At 42.2% G+C, this 21,999-nt stretch overlaps 1 protein-coding gene across 2 annotated transcripts in view; it reads left to right on the top strand.

Annotated features, from left to right (window-relative positions):
- mta3 (metastasis associated 1 family, member 3) overlaps positions 1–21,999 on the top strand; it is a gene marked incomplete at its 3' end in the record, with an annotated part of 35,814 nt that overhangs the window by 6,469 nt on the left and 7,346 nt on the right. The window contains exons 4-18 of one of the 2 annotated variants that reach the window (XM_084322612.1): positions 452–578; positions 716–779; positions 2,155–2,272; positions 2,969–3,071; positions 5,090–5,189; positions 5,403–5,591; positions 5,876–5,950; positions 6,299–6,357; positions 6,499–6,617; positions 15,963–16,120; positions 17,069–17,291; positions 19,548–19,640; positions 19,877–20,038; positions 20,184–20,215; positions 21,306–21,424. In XM_084322612.1, the coding sequence (XP_084178738.1) occupies positions 452–578; positions 716–779; positions 2,155–2,272; positions 2,969–3,071; positions 5,090–5,189; positions 5,403–5,591; positions 5,876–5,950; positions 6,299–6,357; positions 6,499–6,617; positions 15,963–16,120; positions 17,069–17,291; positions 19,548–19,640; positions 19,877–20,038; positions 20,184–20,215; positions 21,306–21,424 (1,741 nt within the window). Of the gene's footprint in view, positions 1–451; positions 579–715; positions 780–2,154; positions 2,273–2,968; positions 3,072–5,089; positions 5,190–5,402; positions 5,592–5,875; positions 5,951–6,298; positions 6,358–6,498; positions 6,618–15,962; positions 16,121–17,068; positions 17,292–19,547; positions 19,641–19,876; positions 20,110–20,183; positions 20,216–21,305; positions 21,425–21,999 lie in introns of both variants that reach the window. The other variant, XM_084322611.1, reaches the window with a different exon arrangement.

Consider the following 21,999-nt stretch of genomic DNA (forward strand, 5'->3'; position numbering starts at 1 on the left):
TGTTGCTGTTTGTGTTGGGCCCAAAAACATGGAATGAAGCCTTTTTTTATTGTTCAACATTGCATTATGTTGGAATTAGAATCACTTGACACAAGCTATAAAATCACATAACCGTAGCCCACTCCCGAATATTTCTGTCCAGAAAAGGTCCCTTTAAGACCTATAGTCTACAAGGAGGGGATGCACCAATGTATTGATGGACTGTTGCCGTTGGTCCATACTGTATGGGCTGAAAGCACAGTCAGTATTGGTCCCATTTTTATCTCTACAGTCGTCAGAATTGGTCATTTGTCATTTTGTGTGCCAAGTTAACAAAATAATGAACACTGATGGGACCTTTTTTAATGTTTCCTTTAATTGACGTGGGAGTGTTTTATTTCCTTAAATATTTTTTTGGTTTTGTCTTTCTTTGTGTCTAAACATAATTATGTGTGTGCGTGCATGTGTGCAGAGGACTTGGAAGAGGAGAAAGAGAGTCCCACAGAGACGGATCTCACAGACAAACAGAAACACCAACTTCGTCACAGAGAACTGTTCCTCTCCAGACAGTATGAGAGCCTACCGGCCACACACATCAGGTACACACACACACGCACACACTCTCTCGTCCTCCATTTGACCTGCAGGCAGTGCCCTTGGATAGACATGAATCCAGCCATGAACGCACTCATTCACCCGTCCTCGCACTCTCACATCTATCTCTCTCTTCCTCCAGGGGGAAGTGCAGCGTGGCGCTGCTGAATGAGACTGAAGCGGTTCTTTCTTACCTTGACAAAGAGGTGAGCTTGAGAACGGCAAAAGGTCCCTTCTTTTTGTTTTGTTTTGTTTTGTTTGTTTATTGTTTTGGTTTTGGAACACAAAGGTATTGTAAATGTAATTTGTGTAGAACAGGTGTTTCTTGAAAACCTAACCGGACGACGTACACACACACACACACACACATTGAGCGAGCGACTTGGTGGATTGGTCGTTGTGTGTGTGGGCGGTGTGAGAGGCGCCCGTTTGTGTCTTCGTACTGGTCTTGGACCTGCAAAAGTTTTGAACTGGGCAGCTACTTTCTGTAGTCTTTGAAATTGAAACGTGAATGTTTTGGAAAGCACCGGAAAACCTTTTAACGGCTGTAATCAACTTCCCTTCCACTCTGGGCGAGAGTGTGGCGGGACATTGCTCTAGCCGCTGTGGTCATTGGCAGGTGGAACACCGTTTATGGAACTTGTTGATCACGTCGGTAGGGAGACCAGGTGTGGAGGAATATAACGAGTAAGGAAGTACTTAAAATGTAGACGTGGTTAACAAGGTTTATTTAGCTTACAACCCAGGAGAATTGGCTTGAGCGACCCGGCGATCCCCTGGCCGGGGGGGGGGGGTCTCGTAAACGGGCTTCGCTGATCTATAGTCATAAGAGGTGGGCTGTTCCCAGGTGAGAGACACCATTGGATTGGAGGAGTCAAGGGGGGGGGGGCATGGGTTGGGGGGCAGGAGAGGGTTGAGGGTGGTGGAGACAAAAGGTGAATGGATGGGGGAGAGTAATGGAGGGGGGGGGGGGGGGTGGAACATGAACATGACTGGGAGATTGTAGGGGGTGGGTTAATTATCCCACACAGGTGTAGCACGGAAATCGCATTTGTCATTGATGGACCACGATTGGCAAAAGTGGAGCAGTGGGCGAATCTTTGTGGGGGTCGCTCATCTTTTGCAGATGAAGCCAGATTTATTAGACGAGACGTTTAGCCTGTCAATGCACCGCCAACTATTCAGTAGTCACTGTCACTATCCTGTGATCTACTACTTTCTTTTTGCGGGCAACTGACGGCAGTCGGAGTCTTTATCGGCAGAGTATCCCAGGTCGCTCGGCTCTACTGAAAACAAACGGGCTTCCAGTGAGTGCTTGATCACATTGGTTCCTGTGTGCTTCTGCACCGCGGGCTTGAGATTTAGACCCAGGGTGTATTTTGAGCAGCAGGAATGCCAGTTAGTCAAGACGACTGAAAACCATATATCCGTGTATCCATATATCATCTTTCGTTATGACACTTATTTTTCATGATTCTTTTTGTTTTGTTATATTGGGTAATTGGATAATTGTTTTATGTTGAAATAAGCACCTTGTCGTAGCTGAGTGTGTGACTGTAAGTCTGTGTTGGTTCTCTCCAGGACACCTTCTTCTACTCCTTGGTGTACGACCCCACACAGAAGACGTTACTGGCAGACAAGGGCGAGATCAGAGTGGGGCCACGCTTTCAGGCAGATGTACCCGAAATGCTACAGGAGGGTAAGGAGTACACACACACACTCACTCACACTCAAACCCATAGTTAACATGGGAAAACTAGAAAGTACGAGTGAGGCTCACAACACTGGTCAAGTTTATTTGTATCGCTCACACACGCTACCAATTTTATTATGTCTTGCTCCACAGACGCAACAATGCACAGCAATATACCCAATGCATATTGTCAGTCAAGACAGTCAGTGACCATTTGTAATGATTACATTACCTCCACTATGTCTGCAACAGTTCCGTAATAGTCTATGAACGCTGCGCAAAGTGGGCGACATGTTGTTGGCACCATTTGGAAATGCACAAACATGAACCATTGTTTTTATCTTTTAGATAACGCCAAGCTAGCTGTATCCCAACGCAACAGACCTTTCGCGGTACGCTCTCATGCTCCACAGCTTCCAGCATCGTCTTCCTGCAACAACTCGCACCTCGCGGGATTTCAGAGCGAAAGATTACTGTTTCACAACAAACAAGCGCTTTTGGTGGACGTATTCGGTGGTAACCAAATAAAAAGATAAAAATTGAGCACCCTCAAAAAGCACTTGAGTTCAGTTGGAACGGCGAGTACTCTAGTAACCCATTACTCACGCCCATCCCTAGTTGTGAGAGCATCTCTCTTACTGTCTTGCTCCAACCCTGTGTGTGTATGTGTGTGTGTGTGTGTGTGTATGTGTGTGTGTGCAGGCGAGGCAGACGACAGAGACCAGTCCAAGCTGGAGGAGAAGCTTTGGGATCCAGAGTGTCCGCTCACCAACAAACAAATAGACCAATTCTTAGTGGTGGCACGGTATGAGCCCTCACCGCCTGACCTCCTGACCTCTCACGACTATATAGGCCCGTTCCCCAGTGGCGACGCGTTAGGTTCACCGACCTCAGTACCCCCACCCCTGACCTTTCACCCACAAACAGATAGACCACTTCCTAGCAATGGCACGGCATGACCTTTCACCCCTGACCTCCTGTCTACAGCCCCAACCCCCTCTAATCTGTCCATAACAAACCGATAAGACCTTGTCATCTCATATCATCCGCCTCCTCCTACCATACCCCTTAACCCTGGCTTTCTCAACCTCTCGGGTCGGGAGCCCGAGTGGGGAACCTTGCTATGAAAACGGTGCCCCTGCAATTCCTACTTGAGCTGAAATGACTGATCATATTCGGTCGCTGTTTTTGTGACGTGGAAAAAACTACTACAGAAGCCACTGTAAAAAGGTGCTCTGCTTGCCTATGAAGAGATGTCGCTTTTTGCACTCTTATTAGATTTGATTCGATTCTAATTCATTGTCATTATACAGCACAAGTACAGTACAACGAAAAGAGGTTTGGCATCCAACCAGAGTGCAAATGTAACCGTATAAAGTGCAATAGTAATATACAATGTACAGGTGATTAAACCAATGAGTACTACTGAGTGTAGTGCTAATCGGATGTATGAGTTGTAATATTAAAATGTACAGTGATACAGGTATAAAGACAGTATGGTAGTAGTAGTCATACTGACCAGCAGCCAGTATGTTGCATATTAAAGAGTAATCAGCAGGCTATAATGTGTAAGACACGTTTTTCTTTCCATGTGATTTAAAAATATTCCAACCTGGATATGGGGTCACCTGGGAGAAAAGGTTAACCTCCTGTATAATGAACTACTGAGTAATTCTTTGTTAAGCCCCAGGAGCTTTGATTGACTTTTAGCCTCTCACAGACAGACACAGGGCACTCTTTTTAACGTGATAGTTAGGACGTGTGATAATTGAATACTTGCACCGAAGAGCCATGCAACTCAAACGTTTTTGAAATTGTATTTATTTATAGTATTTGCAATTGTAAAGTCGATCCGTGTGAATGTGATCTATCACGCCAGAAAGTACTCCACCTCTGTCGTCTCTAAAGGTGCTGTAAGTGGTCATTTCCGGTTCAAATAAGTGTTAAGTAGCTCTACATTCTAACATCCATCACTGATATGGAGTGTTTGGTCAGTAACATGGGTCTTCCAGTCCCTCCGCTCTGCAGTAAACACAAAATTCATTTTCTGGTATCCCTTCCCACTTTATCCAATCAGGAGAGAGAACCCTAGTTCAAGAAATCTTGCCAAGCCAGATTTGGTAGATACTTGTTTCAAGCACATATTTGTTTTTATTTCTTATTTTATTTATTTCTACCATTTTTGCAGTGTGGAGTTCTCTCTCCTGATTGGATGAAGTGGGAACGGGATACCAGACGATATATTTTGTTTACTGCAGAGTGGAGGGACTGAGAGACCCATGTTAATGTCCAAATACTCTATATCAGTGATCGCTGTCAGAATGTAGAGCTATTATTTTTAACATGTAGACCTGACCACTTATTTGAACAAACAAAAAAAATACCACAACTCCTTTTAAGTACTCATATCGGTACTCTGTATGGGCAAGTACCCAAATGCAAGTACTCGTACTTGGTCTGGAAAAAAAAAGGACATCCCTATTTATTTATTTTTATAATAGGACCATAGGACAAAAAAGTACCACAACTCGCTACTGAGACGACTTTAAATGCGTGTCTCTGTGAAAGCTGTGTTTTCCTGTCTTCACTAAACGGAGCCCGGTCCTGATGTCATCTTGGCGGATGTTCTGTGACGTACAGACCGCTGTGCTTCCGTGTGGAAGAATAGCTTCCGCCAGAGCTAATGGGGATCCGAACGAACCAAATGAAACGAAAACAATAACGTTGTTCGAGGGAGAGCTCACGTTGATGTATGGTTTATGCATTAATGAATAATCAAGCCCTTGTGATGAATAGTTTGTTTGTGTTTGAATAAATGCGCAGGGCGGTCGGCACCTTCGCTCGGGCGCTGGACTGTAGCAGTTCGGTCAGACAGCCCAGCCTACACATGAGTGCTGCTGCGGCCTCGCGAGACATCACACTGGTGAGTCACACACACACACACGCACACACACACAGAGACGCATGCACACGCATACACGCAACAGACGGACGCACACACACACAGACTCACACACAGAGACAGACACACACACACACACACACAAACACACTCACAGTCACTGCAGTGTCCTTGTTTGACCTAAAGGCCTGTAGGTGTATTGTTAACCTCCCTTTTGTCTGTGTGTGCGTGTAGTTCCATGCGATGGACACGCTGCATCGCCACGGTTACGACCTGTCCAGCGCACTGAGTGTGTTGGTACCGGCGGGCGGCCCGGTGCTGTGCAGAGACGAGATGGAGGAGTGGAGCGCCTCTGAGGCCGGCATGTTCGAAGAGGCACTGGAAAAATACGGCAAAGACTTCAACGACATCCGACAAGACTTCGTAAGTGTGTGTGTGTGTGTGTTGAAACCAGGTCCTCATGAATAGTTAATACTTGTGTGTATCATGTATGTGTGCGTGTGTGTGTTTTTGCGTCTCCACTCGAGAGCTGAGAATAACTGTTAGCTTCCAGCCTGCAGTCATCTCTTTGCTGATAATGGCCCATTCGTTAATATTCATGAAGGCTTTCACACCCAGGCGGCAAGAATATTAATACCCTTAATTCACTTTTCTCTGTCTCACTTTTTTTTTTATTTCCTTCCCTCCTTCCTTCTGTCATTGCACAGTTACCATGGAAGTCTCTGACCAGTATCATAGAGTACTACTACATGTGGAAGACCACAGACAGATATGTCCAACAGGTGAGACATCCATGTAATAATAACCAATTCTAGCATTTTTTTTAAATCATAATGCAGTGAGTCATTTGATAATCAAACAACGAATAGCCAGAATAATCACAATTGAATTATGAGGTCCTTGGTGAAAAGAGTACAAAAGACCCCCCCCCCCCAGCCATAAAACGTATCCTTCAGACAAACATCTGTTTAAAAAAAATCTTTTTAACAGCTAGTGCCAAGTAATAGCAGTCCCGTCTGCATTCCATCAGCAATTACATGCCACAAAGGCTGATCATTTTAGCATGGTCTATGAGGGAGAATGGATTTGTCCTTCTAAATCAGTTTATGTCTGTTTCCTCCCTGGAGCAGAAGAGACTCAAGGCAGCTGAAGCAGAAAGCAAACTCAAGCAGGTTTACATCCCTACATAGTAAGTTGTCATGTTATTACTGTCGTATTCATGACCGCTGTCTTGACATTCCGCATGCATGTTGGATGCCTTCTCAGCCCTCGCAGACGACGGGTGGGTCGTTGGTATGTTTATTAAAGCCTTTCCTCTTCTCTATGGCAGTAATAAGCCCAACCCCAACCAGATCTCCATGACCAATGGGAAGATGGCAACCGTGAACGGGGCGGGACCAGGAGCCTATCACTCGACGGGAGGTGGTAGAGCCTGCGAGAGCTGCTACTGTGAGTTCTGTGTGTTCGTGCGTCTTGTGTGTGTGTGCATTCTTCTGAATTGTCCTCACAAGCTGTATGCACCTCTCATGGTTGACAGCTGCTCCCATCTCTCTTGTTTTCCTGCAGCTATAGGAAAATGAATGGGTCATTAATGGAGCGCTTCTAGCTTCATGTGGTTCATGCAGGCTGTGGTTCCCCTGAACATATACATTTCTCTCTGATAAGGACGTTTTTTTTTTTTTTTTTTCAAAGTGGCAGCTACGGTATTATGCAGATCAGGTCACCACCCTCCATGCATTCTCTGCAACATCCGGTCATTTTGTGTTGGCAATTTTGGCTTTAAAAAATTGGAATCGATATGGAGCAGATACCCCAAGTCAGAACGACATTGTCTGAAAACAGATAAGCCGATTCATCTCCCTCTTTCTCTGTGTATATCAGTATTAGAATGACTTTTATTGTGTTCATCAAAGTAGCAGATGATATGCAGGCCGTCTATACCAATGCGTATTGTGTATAATACGATTCGTAATACATTATAATTTCAGACCTCTGGTCTCCGGGGAGACAAGAACATATCATTGGCAATAAGATCAATCTGGAATATTCTGGGTTTATCGCTCGACTGCCCTGGGTCTCTTAGATCATTCTGGAACACAACAACAGTCTATTAGTACTAGTGTATTCTACAACCTTCTAGAATATAATGCACCATGACAACGAAGGCCTGCAACTCTAACGTTAAACATCCGGTGTGTATATAACATGGCATATAATCAATTGACTGAAGTTCAATCAGTCCTTAATAATACTTTAAAAATCAACCACACCTAAACGTATGAACACAACAAGGTTATTCTAACAATTTAAGTAATCACTCCACTGATGAAGAGACTGGCACATTGAAGCTCTAAAAGGCTCTGTTTTTCTATTTTATCTAATCACTTAATTCGGTTCTAGTGGCTTCTCCACGTTGAGTATTATTCTATCTCTCACTCCTTATCTTTATCTTTTTTTTTTTATTCTTTTTTTTCTCTTTCTTTTAACTTACATTGTTCTTTTCCATTGTTCTTCACATTAAGGTGTCAATATTTCTCTACAATCTTTTCCTTTTTCCTGACTTTCCTACATGTTAGTAGAGGGTTCAAATGAATATGTCGATGAAAGTTTATTCTCTTTTTTTTTCATTTTTTACAATATTTCAGGGAAGGTGCAAGACCAAAAGCGACATTCTATTGTATTAGAATGAAAATGTTAGATCCTATGGCAATTAGCATAGGAAGATTAGGATTACAATGCTCAGTTTGGGCAATCCGGTGGATTAAGGGAGAAAGTCATACGCGGAGGATGTGTTTTTGGAACACAGGCCTGTACGACTCTCTGGGCGAGGGGAAAATAGGGGATTTTTATTTGTATATATATATGTTTTTAAGCTCGGCTCTCAACGGGACCTCATTAATTGGATGTACATCTATTGTAGCTTCGCACTCCAGAAGCATTACCAAAAACTACACAAAAACATGCATAGATTATGGCTAGTTTGAATATAATGATATGGAACACCGGTGGGATAAACAAACAACACAAACGCAAAAGCGTGCTCACACTGATGAAAAAAGAACATGTGGACGTGGCACTACTAAGCGAAACGCACATTTTAGAGGAAGACATAGATACGTTAGCGGATAACATATACCATAATATTAGTCACTCTTCTTTTGGTACGAGAATTCGAGGTGTAGCCATAGTCGTCAGACGTAAATTAAATATCGAATTAAAAGGGGTATGGTCGGATGCTGAGGGGCGTATAACTATAGCTAGGATTGTACATAATAACAGGAAAATAGCGTTGGCAGCGGTATATGCCCCAAATTTGTACGAAGTGGGTTTCTTCACTTCACTAACCGATGAAATGTTAAACCATCCCGAGTACTCATTTATAATAGGTGCGGATTTTAATGCCATTTGGAATCCAAGGATGGACAAATCTTACCTTGCCTTTTCCAGCGAACAAAAAAAATCATCTAAAGCATTAAAAGATTGGTCAAAGACTACAGGGGTAATTGTTTTATGGCGTTCACTTAATCCCACGACCCGAAAGTACTCCTGTCGATCGGCGAGACACAACACATTATCCAGAATTGATTACGTCTTTGCATCCCCGAGACTATTTGATAAATATGAAGTGGAAATGATACCCAATGCGCTTTCAGATCACTGTTATTTAATCCTAAAAGCAACATTTGGTATACTATCTTCCCGGGCCCCAAGATGGCGTTTTAATACTATGCTGCTTAACAACAAGGAATTCATTACACAACTCAAAGAAGCTCTCACAGTATTCCTACGGGATAATGCAAACGCGGTGCAAGACCCCAGAATAATATGGATGTCGGTAAAGGGTATGATCAAGGATTTCACGGATAGATTTTCCTCCATATTGCGCAAAAATCAATGCACAAAACTGTCTGAAATGGAAACGCTTTACTCAACGTTATTTAATTCTTTAAAATACAACAACTCAGCTAGACTAGAAAATCAAGTTAACATTCTAAAAACAGAGATCAATGCAATATACAGACAAAAATCGGAAATGCAAATACGCAGCACAAGACTACAGCAGTATTTCCAAGGTTCTAAACCTAGTCACCTATTAGCCATGCGATTAAGAATTAATGCAAAATTTGCAGATATAACTGCCATTAGAAAACAACAAGTACTTGTAACAGACCCCAAAATAATAAACGATACATTCAAAGAATTCTACTCCGACTTGTATAATTCAGAAACGACCTTTGATCAAAACAAATTGGACACATATCTTAATCAAATTATTCTCCCTAAACTTTCGGAGGACGACGCTAAACAGTTAGAAGCACCGATCACATTAGAAGAACTCAAGAAGGCCATATCCGGAATGAAAAATGGTAAGGCTCCGGGAAGAGACGGTATCCCATCAGAAATGTACCTTTCTTGTTGGGACATATTTGGACCCTTATTACTAAATATGATCTTATACTCCGTCAAGGAGGGGAGCTTCCATAAACACCACAATATCGCACTCATTTCAGTCCTTCTCAAAAAAGACAAAGACCCCACAGAGTGCGGTAGTTACAGACCTTTAAGCCTCCTCGGAACCGATGTCAAACTGTACTCTAAGGTATTAGCCATCAGATTGCAAAAGCATATGACGTCTTTAGTTCATCCGGACCAAACTGGCTTCATAAGAGGTCGCCTGATCAGTGATAACATAAGACGAATACTGCACGTACTAGATGCAGACAAAGAGGACACCACACCTAAGGCGATGCTATCCCTGGATGCTATGAAAGCATTTGACAGGCTGGAATGGTCGTTTCTATGGGCAGTATTAGAAAGGATGGGGTTAGGAAAAGGATTCATTGATATGATTAAAGTATTATACAAGGACCCATCGGCCATGATTACAACAGGCACATTCATCTCCGAAATCTTTCCTGTATCACGCTCAGCCAGACAGGGTTGCCCTCTTAGTCCCGGACTATTCGATCTATCATTAGAGCCTTTAGCACAATATATAAGACAATCCCAATACATAGAACCAATCGTAATCAAGGGCACACAACATAAAATTAGTTTATATGCGGACGACGTAATATTGTTCATGCAAAACCCCAACACCACATTGCCGCATCTACTCAAGTCGATAGAGAACTTTGGTGATTTATCGGGATTTAAAATAAATTTGCCGAAGTCGGCTTTCCTTCCACTTAACATCCATGCAAAAAAAGACACAACCCTCCCAGGTGCGATACCCATGGTAAAACATTTTAGATGCTTGGGTGTGGAAATATTTCCCACCATAAGACAAACGGTGAAGCACAATTACACAAAAATACAGAACAAAATCAAAGACGACCTGGACAGGTGGGCAAAACTTAAAAACTCAGTACAGGCAAGGGTATCAATAGTTAAGATGGATGTATTACCAAGAATCAACTTCATCAGCTCAATGCTACCGTTACCCCCTCCAGAGGGCTACTGGAAAAGATTACACTCCTCCACATACAAATTTATTTGGAATAACAAACCACCTCGCATAAAAAGATCCACCGCACAGAGAGATAAAGCAGACGGTGGCATGGCAGTTCCAGATTTTTTTACAATATTTTAAGGCTTTCACATTAAGACCATTGACAATATGGTTTGATCCCCAGGCTTTGGTATCTTGGAGAGAATTGGAAGAAAACATAGTAGCCCCACAGAGACTGAAGGACATAGCACACACTAAACTTTCAATCAAGCACTGCGAGCGGAAATTTGGCCCCATAATTACCCATGCAATCAGAACATGGCGGGAAACACAAAAAAAATATCCTAACCCTAAAAAATGGCATAATCACACTCCCATATTCAATAACAATGCACTCTTAATGGGAAAACGTCCTATAAGATTCCCTATATGGGAAGAGCAAGGCATACACTCATTAGGGGATATTTTTAATAACCAGGGCTTCTGTAGTTATGGAGAAATATGCACAAAGTTTAACCTCACCGAGTCCACATGGCTTTTTTACATACAGTTACGCCTATGTTTGAAGTCTCACGGTGTTCCATTACACATACCAGTTGAACACCACAGATACCACAAATTTTTCTATGAAAGAGAAACATTGGGAGGTTTTGTATCAGGTTTTTATTATCAATTACTAACGTCCTCGTATGAAACCCTTCAACTAGACACTGTCTGGAGGAGGGATATTCCAGACCTGGAAAGTGACTTTGATTGGCAAGAAGCATGGGCAAATGTCCGTCTTACATCAAGGAACCCGGACCATCAACAAATCAATCTTAACTATATTCACAGGACATACTTGACTCCTATAAGACTGAACAGAATGGGCCTGAAACAGGACTCAAAATGCTCCCAATGTACAAATGGAGACGAAGGGACATTCATGCACATGTATTGGGACTGCCCACCAGTTAAGGCATTCTGGAAAGATGTGACCCATCAATTATCAAAACTCGTATCTTGGAATATACCAGTACACCCCTCTGTATTGCTTTTAAATGATGTTTTTGAGTTTGCAGTAAATCCACAGCTAAAGAGATTGGTCTTATCGGGTATCACAGTAGCTAAAAAACTGATCGCATCACGCTGGTTTCAACCGGAAAAAATGTGCCGGAAAGTTTGGTCTCTTACATATCTCGATGTGATATATCAAGAAATATCTACAGCAAGAATTCTGGGTCTCAACGAATCCAAAATGTCAATGTGGGTAGAAGTGGTGGAGAGAATAAAAGCTAGCTTATAATGGTAGTGTCTGGTTAGGAGTGAGGGATAATGGAGGTACTATCCAAGGAGGGGTCCGGGAGGGGGGGGTTCGAGCTGGAGCATATGTGTGTAGGGTTTTAGAAAATAGGTATTAGGGGTATGTCCTATATAAACATTTATATAATTGTTAATTTCGCTGGATATACACTGTATACGGTTAAAATGTTATTATAGACTTTTTTTTTGTCTTGTTTCTGTACTTGCATGTAATTTTAACCACCTTGACTGTTAGTTTCATTATGCATTATGTGTTGAGTACTGACTTTTAATAATTTTTGTTTTGCAATAATAATAAAAAATATATAAAAAAAAAAATTGGAAACGTTAGACAAAACAATATTCATTGGTGAAACGCAATTTCTACATTAACCCCACATGCAGTATCAAGGACAACATTAACCCCACATGCAGTATCAAGGACAACATTAACCCTACATGCAGTATCAAGGACAACATTAACCCTACATGCAGTATCAAGGACAACATTAACCCCACATGTAGTATCAAGGACAACATTAACCCCACATGTAGTATCAAGGACAAAATTAACCCCACATGTACTATCAAGGACAAAATTAACCCTACATGTAGTATCAAGGACAACATTAACCCCACATGTAGTATCAAGGACAACATTAACCCCACATGTAGTATCAAGGACAAAATTAACCCCACAAAATTACTGGTATGTTTAATCACTGGGAAGTAATTAGTTACTACTTGTTACTTTGCTTTACTTTTGTACCATATCACAGAACAAGTCAGTTTGATATATAGCATTTATGGTGTGTCATTTTGATTACGCGTGTTCTGCATGACAAGACAACATCATTCGTTATCTGCCTAATGTTCTTTCCAGAACACACATAGACTGATGCCTGAGCTCAGAGCAGAACAGCTGGAGCTTAAGGATCCAGTACAATGATGTTTTAATTCGGTCATACATTGCTTATTGTGGAATGATAATGTCATACGTATACATTTTCAGCTTCAGAAGTATAATTTGTTTTGATATAGGCCTAAGTCAAAGTGATTTACGGTCACCCTCTCTGAGCACAGCCAACTCTCAGTAGGCTGAGGGGGGCGTGGCCTTCTGTTCACTAGACATTATACACATACTCCTCCTCGGCTACTCAGTGACTGCAGCTAGATGGGACTCATGGTCCAATCAGAGCAGCTAGATGGGACTGATAATACATTTTAATAAATATGTGATTTATTTTAATAATATGGTTTAGAGAAGCGAGGGAAACATGATAACAGGTTTTACTGAAGAAGAGAGATTGATGGTCTTAGGATCGGAATTTCTTTCTTTCTTTTTGTTTGGATAGAGTAACAAGTATTATGTGATATTTGAGAGGAAGCAGATTGGATATGAAATGGCTTGATTCTGTTGATATCCAGGGGGATAGAGATCAGAGGGGTTTTCAGGGGTCTGGTAAAGACCCATCTCTGCAGTAAGAGGTCAGGACACTATTGAGTTAGAGACTCCGTGATGGCTTCCAGTGTGGTGTATGAAAATGGGTTATTTTTCTGAATGATTTATTTTAATAATATGGTTTAGAGAAGCGAGGCAAACATGATAACAGGTTTTAGTGAAGAAGAGAGATTGATGGTCTTAGGATCGGAATTTCTTTCTTTCTTATTGTTTGGATTGTACTTTTTAGTTCGTTTTTTGTCCATGAGGGATGACATGTGCTGTATGTTATGCACGTGTCTTATTTTCCATAACAGAGAATGATAATGTAATGTAACACAAGAAACAAACCTATTTGATCAGTAACTGTAATGTGATCACTGAAATTGGAACAGTAGGAATTAAAATGACTTCATTACAGGAGAAAGCAGGTTGATGACCGTAAACACGATACAGAGAACATGATATGGTTATGGGTTTGAATGTGATTTTAAAGGGATAGTCCCCAAACCGGGATCCCACAAATATACACGGCAGAATTGAGAAGGTTAGAGGAAACCAATACACGTGGAAGTGCTTTCTGGGTGGACTGAAAGGACTTCTTAAAAAATGTCGACTATCCCGTTTTTTAAGATTGGGCAACGAAAGCAAGTAGCCGGAATGTAACTCGCAAGTGAGAGTACAATGTTGTACAAACCTAGTTATGAGGAATAATACAAAATGCGTGTTGACAGACGTGGGTGTGTGTTCAGCCCTTTCAGTGGTACTCTTTTTTCAGTTTGAGTTTGTCCTGTGCATTTGAGCCATCCTAAGTACTTAGGAGCACTGAGCAGTGGGGGAAGCCACAGGCAGGCATCCCAGGGACCAGCTCCTCTTGTAAATGCCAGTGCCTTGGGTGAAGGCCGGGAGTGTACCTTCTCGTGATCATGTTTTTAGAATTCTAGAACCCCATAGCCTTCAGTGGCCAGTAGCAAACATAGTCATCGGAATGTTCAGTCAACATTTTTATCTCAAGACATGCGATCGCGATCGGACACGTGAAACAGGTTAATGTACGTTAGCGAGTGTTTTTGTGTACATGTGTCTTTGAGAAATGGAGCATGTGTGGGAGATGTTAGTTATGTAGCACGGGCAACAGGCCAAGGCCATGATGGAATATTTGTGTTTTCCCATGAGCCGCAGAGATGTGGAAATGCTCTCCTTTTTAATGTGATCATTGTCGTTGCTAATCTACCTTGACCATCGCTGCTAATCAGGGATCAATACTCTCCTTCTCCTGCGCTATCCATTTATCCCCTCCTTCCACCCGTCTTATCTGGACACGGGTTGTCGAAATAGGCTTATTGATTAGCCATAGGCGCTGATTCACAGAGATTGGCTATAGGCAGGGAGCGAAATTAACTTTTTGACTCACCGGCCAGTGGCGGGTAGATGGGAAGAGTCTACCCGCCAAGCATATTTCTTACCTGCCAAAAAAATTTTGATTAAAAAAAATATATATATATATTTTATATAATTTTTTTTTTAAATAAAATATATATTATATAATCATACTTGTAGTTGTATTATCTGCGAGACATCGCCACCACGCAATAAGTCAAAATGCTTGCTATCTGCAAACAGCTCCACTGTCTGTGTGTATACTTGAGTAGCCTCCAGCTCCAGCAAGGATTCTCCGGCCCTGCAGCTAGACCCTATATTCAGCTAGACCCTACATTCAGCATGCAAGGATTCTCCGGCGATGCAGCTGGACCCTATTTATAACGTTACGGTTCTTTTGTCAAATCACATTCAACATGCCCTCAGCTAGAATACGCATTCAATCAATGTTATAAGACATTGATATCAGGAGCTATCTGTAGCTACTGCTAGCCCGGTAGATAACGTTAAGACAATTTAGTTTACTGGGACAGATGGATCTAACGTGAGCTAGCTAAGCTAGCTAACGAGGGAACGGAAGTATTATGCACTCGAGTCGACTATTGCTGGAGCATTTGTTGATATCAGCAGCTATCAGTAGCTAGCCAGCTAGATACCGTTAGACAATGCCTCGTCATGTATTAAACTAAAAGTGAATAGTTGACTGGGTCATTGTTTAAACAGTAACGGTAGCTCATGGAGGTCCGATATAGACTAGAGCAGACTGCCCGCATATCGCAATGGTGGCGTTTCAGGAAGTAAACAAGCCAAATGAGAGCTTCCGATTGGTCATTTGCTTTCTTTCTCATGAAACCAGTCACGTCACTCTACTGTGATTGGACCGTTGACTTGAGTGCAATGTGGGACTTGTAGTTTTTTAACGATCTCGCGGCGGAGAAAAAAAAGACGAGATCGGCTATAATCTGTACTCGCACAAGAGTATCGTTATGAACTACACGCCACACGGCGGGCAGCCCTCTAAGTGTCAAGCGCCAAAGGTAAAAACTGCCCGCCCCTGGCGGGCGGCGGGCTTTAGTTTCGGTCCCTGGCTGTAGGGATTGGCATTGTCTTGGTTCTTTTGTGGATATTGATAAATTAATTTAGAGAGTTGATTGCAACAAAAGAGTTGAGATTTGCTCAGACAAAGGCCACTTCCCTGGGGCATTCTCTAACTGCAGTAATGTGTGTGTTCCCTTCATAGCCATGCAGTCGGCCCAGTGGTACTCGTGGGGCCCTCCCAACATGCAGTGCCGCCTATGCGTGTCTTGTTGGATGTACTGGAAGAAGTATGGTGGCCTGAAGATGCCAAGCAGAGCGGAAGCGCCAGAGGAAACCACCTCTCCCAGTCCTGCAGCCAATGTAAGCTCCCTTTTTCTTTTTTTTTAAAGGCAAAATGTTTCCAAAGCGTAAACATGAGCTCTTGATGCAACGCATGCTAAGATATATATGACTGCTAAACATACATGTTGAATGTAGTTGGAAGAGGTTAGGCTTCCCTTTGTATTGTTTGTTAACTCAAAATATTGGCAAAATATTGACCTGGGGAATCTTTCATGAAACTGGATTCCACAATTATTACTTCCCGAAAATACCATTGAATAACTTCCAATTATCAATATGTATGACTGAGTCACATTCCTAAAAAAAATATGAGTGTAATCTTTGTCACTTAACTTGATAATCCTCATTTGGGAAATCCTTCCCTGTGTTTGATTACATTGAGATGAGAAGTTGTCTTGTTAAAGGTGCTGTAAGTGGTATTCCTTTGTTAAAATAAGTTGTCAACGTGTTAAAATAATAACTACATTCCAAAAGCCATCACTAATATAAAGTGTTTGATCAGTTAACATGGGTCTCCCAGTCCCTCGGTTCTGCAATAAACACAAAATACATTCCCACAATCAGGAGAGAGAACTCGTCACTGCAAAAATGATCTGACAAAAATAAGAAATAAAAACTAGTTTTAAGTAAATGTGTACTTGAAACAAGTAAAATAATCTACCAGTGCAGTAAACAAATTTGGCTTGGCAATATTTCTTGAAATAAGTCAAAGAATATCTAGGGTTCTCTCTCCTGATTGGATGAAGTGAGAAGGGATACCAGAAAATGTATTTTGTGTTTACTGCAGAGCAGGAGGGACTGGAAGACCAACTCACCAAACACTCTATATCAGTGATGGCTGTCAGATTGTAGAGCTATTTAACACATATTTTAACAAAACAATACCACTTACAGCCCCTTTAACGTCCTTAAAAGAAAACAAATCTTAATTTCACCTTGTTCCCTTCATCCCTCCATGTCCCCTAGGAGCCTCGTTCCCGGGGCCACGCCCCTCGCCAGTCCAGCCATATGGTTCCTGTGCGGAACAGCGGCAGCCCCAAGTCCTCCATGAAGACCAAGCAGGCCTTCCTGCTCCAGGCCACCCGCCTGACCAAGATGGCCCGGCACATGTGCCGTGACATCATCAGGCTGCGCCGCGCCGCGCGCCGGCCCTTTGTCCCTATTAACTGTGGGGCCATAAAGGCAGAGTGTAAGAGCTCTTTCAATTCCTCCTAACTTCTGCCACACGGACACAACACAGTCACATACATACATACAGACACTCACATGTACATACACACACACTCATACACAACCAAACACTGACTCACACCAGCCCCTCCTCACCCTGACTGCTCCCCCCCCGCCCTCCCCTCCTCCATCATCCCTTACCTCCGCCCCTCTGTCTGTCTCTCTCTGTTTTTATTATTATTGTTATATATTATTATTATTTTGGTTTTTGTATTCTCCCACCCCCTGTTTCCAATAAAGACTGCCTGTCCTCATAACTATTGAGTTTTGATCATCTTTTCATTCGTGTGTTTTTATTTTATTTATTATTTATTTTTTTGTCGTTGTTTCGTTCCGTTACAGTCTTTGAGTCACTGTGAACTGAGAGCCATCGTTGCCATTGTGCACATTTTTAGATGTTCCTACATAACACAGGGCTATTCTACATGAGCACGTCTACACACACTCACACACACACACTCACACTCACACACTCTCACTCACAAACCCACAAACATACTATTTGACTCTTCCTGTTATTAACCAGTAGATTTTAGATATAAAAAGAAAAAATATTATTCTAGACTGAGCCGATGTATTTGCTAAGGATAGGTAGAAGTAGAGGAAACATATTTTACTAAGAGAAGCTCTATTTTGCACAGCACCCCTGGTGGGGTGGAAGCCCACTCTATGCTGTTAATGGCTGAATTAATTGTTTCAGCCAGGAATGTCTCACTCTTGTCAGGATGATTTCCTGTTGTAGCTGTGGACCTTTAGCTAAAGTTACAGTGTGTGTGTCTCCCCCACCATGATTTCCAGCCCTACTCTTGTGTGGCGGACAGTTTTTATGAAATTTTTTTTAATGGCATGTGCGAGTGTATTATCCACAAGGGTGAACCGGTATTTGTGTTTTAATCAAAATGCTCAATAACAAGCAATAGATACCGTTCATATGTACGGACCAACAACACAAACGGTTAGGAGGGAGGGATGGAGGTGGTGGGAGAGGAAATGTTTTTTTTCAGGCAATGAACAGCAGACCGCTCGAAGACCTTATGGTTCATGTGCTTTACTGTTGACTAGTAACATCCTTGCCTCAAGATTAGGTTCACCACAGCCTGACCCCTCAACTAGACAATGCCCGGCATGTAGCGGCAGCGTTGACAAGTCGTCATCAATTGATCACAGTCCCTTATCTCACCTTTCATCCATCCATCCATTCATTCTGCTGTTTTCTTTGTGTTCAGAGTTTTACATCATTCTGTGACATTGCCATCCAATATATTCCGTTCCATATTGGAAACTGCTGCCCACGTGTTCGCACAGTACAGGCCAACATACTGTTCTGTGGGTGGGTTTCACCCTACACACACTCGCTCTCATCTACTTGCCTCTATCTCTCTTTCTCTCTTAACGCTCTAATGGTTGTTGCAATATTTTCCATCTCATCTTTTCCCTTCCTCTTTTGCTCTCTCATCACTTTCTCTCTCCGTGTGAATGTGAGAGTAGTCCTCCAATAAAGTCACAGCTGAAACCATCTTCTCTGAGTCCTTGTGCTTCATTTGTCTGTGTATCTGTCCATCAACTCCTACCACACTCACTGATTGGCCCGCTCAGCCACAGAGGACCAGACAAGGCACACCTTCCCCAGCATGGATTGATTCAACCTTCAATGCCTGCTCCCATCACACCTTCACATGTGTGCGTGTGTGTGTGTGTGTGTTCAGAGTGACCCTTGAATATGTGCATGAAAGCATGCGCTTGTGATAAGGTTAACATACTTAACGTTTGTGTGTGTGTGCATGAGTGCTTGTGTGAGTACCACTATACCGTGGGCATGCCATTTCAAGCGGCCTGTGAGCGTATTGATATTCACAGGTGTGACCCTGGCTAATCTGCATACTGTCAAATTATTATGTGGAGTAGGTTTGTTAGAATTACATTGATCATATTTCAATGCAGACTTCAAGTGAGTGTCCCAGGACATGAATAATTCATCAGCTGGAGCCGCTGTTAATGTCATTGAACTTACACTGTATTCTAGACTTATTAGGCCACACGATGGCTTCCCGTTTCCTGACACTGCAGTGGTTCTTCCATTCCCAGTCGATCAATACTTAACTTGCAAGTCACACAGACAGGAAAGGAAAAGAGCAGAGAGTACAATAGATGTACTAAGAGATAACTGTGAACTGGTTAGTCAGTAAATGTGACTGTGTGTGTGTGTTTGGTTTAGATATGTTAAGAGTGTCCGAAGGGCAGGGGACCCGACTTCCTAAAACCAGAATTACCCAGAGGAGCACTTTGACCAGCGTCCTGCAGTTCCTAGGTAATCACATTGGTAGTACACACACACACACACACACAATATCCATACATTGACCTTCACCTCAAATGACATCAGAATCTAAATCGACAATATTTGGCAATTAGGGCAATTAGGTTTGTGATCATGTTAGATTTAACCCTGAATATAATTTTGAGATGCATCATTGAGAATGGTATCCATATGTATGCTCATGTATATATGTATATATATATATGTGTATATGGTATCTGTTTCAGAGTCTCGTCCAGTGGCCCCTGCCCCTCGCTCCCACCGCACCCCGGGCCTGCAGGCGCCCCCCCCTCGTCGTCTCCTCTCCTCACTCCCACATGGGGCCCATGGCATGCTGGGAAAACGCAGCTACCATCACCACAGCAGGACTGAGCCAGAGAGACGCTCAGGTATAAACACACACACACAAATCACACCTAGAAGCTCTCATGCTCATTATTTTATGAAGCGTATTATTATGAATTATGTATTATGTATTATAATGCTTTCATGCGTTTCATGTGTGTTCTTTACTTTGCTGTGGCCTCCATGCAGAGAACCCAGGCTCAACAGCTGGACCAGTGATGGTGGGTACTGTCCAACAGTGGTGAAAAGTAACTAAGTATGTCTACTCAAGTACTGTACCTAAGTACAATTACAAGGTACTTTACTTGTGTATTTTATTTTAGGGAACTTTGTACTTTTAATCTACACTACATTTCAAAAGAAATATTGATATTTGACTGAGTCAGATCAAACACGTTGTTATAAGTTTCTATGGGAACATATGAGTACAGAGTACTGAGTCAGATCAGACACCTTGTTATACGTTTCTAAGGGAACTTTGAGTGCAGAGTACTATAATAATAATACCGTTTTAAAAACAGTACATATCCCGAGGCTGTCCGTCACCTGAACTCGAGTACAAATGTACAGGCACTTTGCACAACAAGGGCTAGCACCAGCCAACATGCACTTTAAGGCAATATGCACTTTAAAACTGGTACACTGAGCAATTTATTTTTAGGTATTGTAGCATTTTTTCTTTTTAATTGTTTGTGTAAAACTCTTTATTGTGGGGATTGTACTCTTGTGTTTTTATATTGTATTCTTGTGTTTTTATATTGTACTCTTGTGTTTTTATATTGTATTCTTGTGTTTTTATATTGTATGTTTTTAACATTGTCTGTACTGTACGTGGCACCAAGACAAATCCCAATCAACAGTGTTGAAATGGCAATAAAGTTTCTATCTATCTATCTATCTATCTATCTATCTATCTATCTATCTATCTATCTATCTATCTATCTATCTATCTATCTATCTATCTATCTATCTATCTATCTATCTATCTATCTATAATAATAATAATAATAATAATAATAATAATAATAATAATAATAATAATAATAATAATGATAATAATAATAAATTGTATTTGTAGTGCACTTTTCGTTCACTAGGATCCCAAAATGCTAAAGGGTTAAAACATAGTTTAAAAAAAAAAAGAAAGGTACTGGGTCTGATCAGATTGTGATCCCATTGCCAAGGAGGAGCCACGCTATGCTTTGCTCCTAACTGAGTAGTTCACATCAAACAACTGACATCCTTATTGATTCTCTATGAACAACCTTATTGATGAAATTAATTGGGTGTTTAATTGGCTCCCCTACACAGCATAACGGGCGCAGCAGCAGCAGCAGCAGCAGCCGGGGTGGGGTGATGATGCGCAAGAGACGCCCCAACTGGATCGACGCCCCCGATGACAGCTTCTTCCTCGTCACCCGGGAGACCAGGTAGGTGTGTGACCAACCTGGCTCGCTCTGCTGTCTGATTGGCTGGCTGTGTGTAGGAATGGCTAGGGATTGGCTGCTGGTATAGCTGATTGACAGCAGACCGGAGTAATGGGAGCTGGGACTAAGCAAACTTTACTAGGCGGCCAGAGATCCATCGGGTGTTGAGCATTAAGGCTATAGAGGCAGATCACTGGCACACACAGCAATATCACTGAGGTTTGGAGGGGATGGGTAATGCTGAGGCCGATATGGTTATTGATTTGGTCGACGAGGTCACACACACATACTATCAGGGTGATAAATGGGACTCTACAGGTCACCATGTGGTAAAAGACACACACACACGCACACGCACACGCATACGCACACACACACATCATAATCACATCATATACACCTTTAAAAGAAGTAAAAGTTCTACAAATATATCATATACACAGCGAACATCAAACACCAAACAAATGCATGGGACGACCCCTCTGACCTCTGGCTGCTTGTCTCATTTCAGAACCGCAGCCCTTAGACATCTCCTGACGGTAAGCCCCCCCTACCCCCCCCCACACACACACACACAC

This window comes from Notolepis coatsorum (assembly GCF_963971535.1).
Source record: "Notolepis coatsorum genome assembly, chromosome: 10".
Taxonomy (NCBI): domain Eukaryota; kingdom Metazoa; phylum Chordata; class Actinopteri; order Aulopiformes; family Paralepididae; genus Notolepis; species Notolepis coatsorum.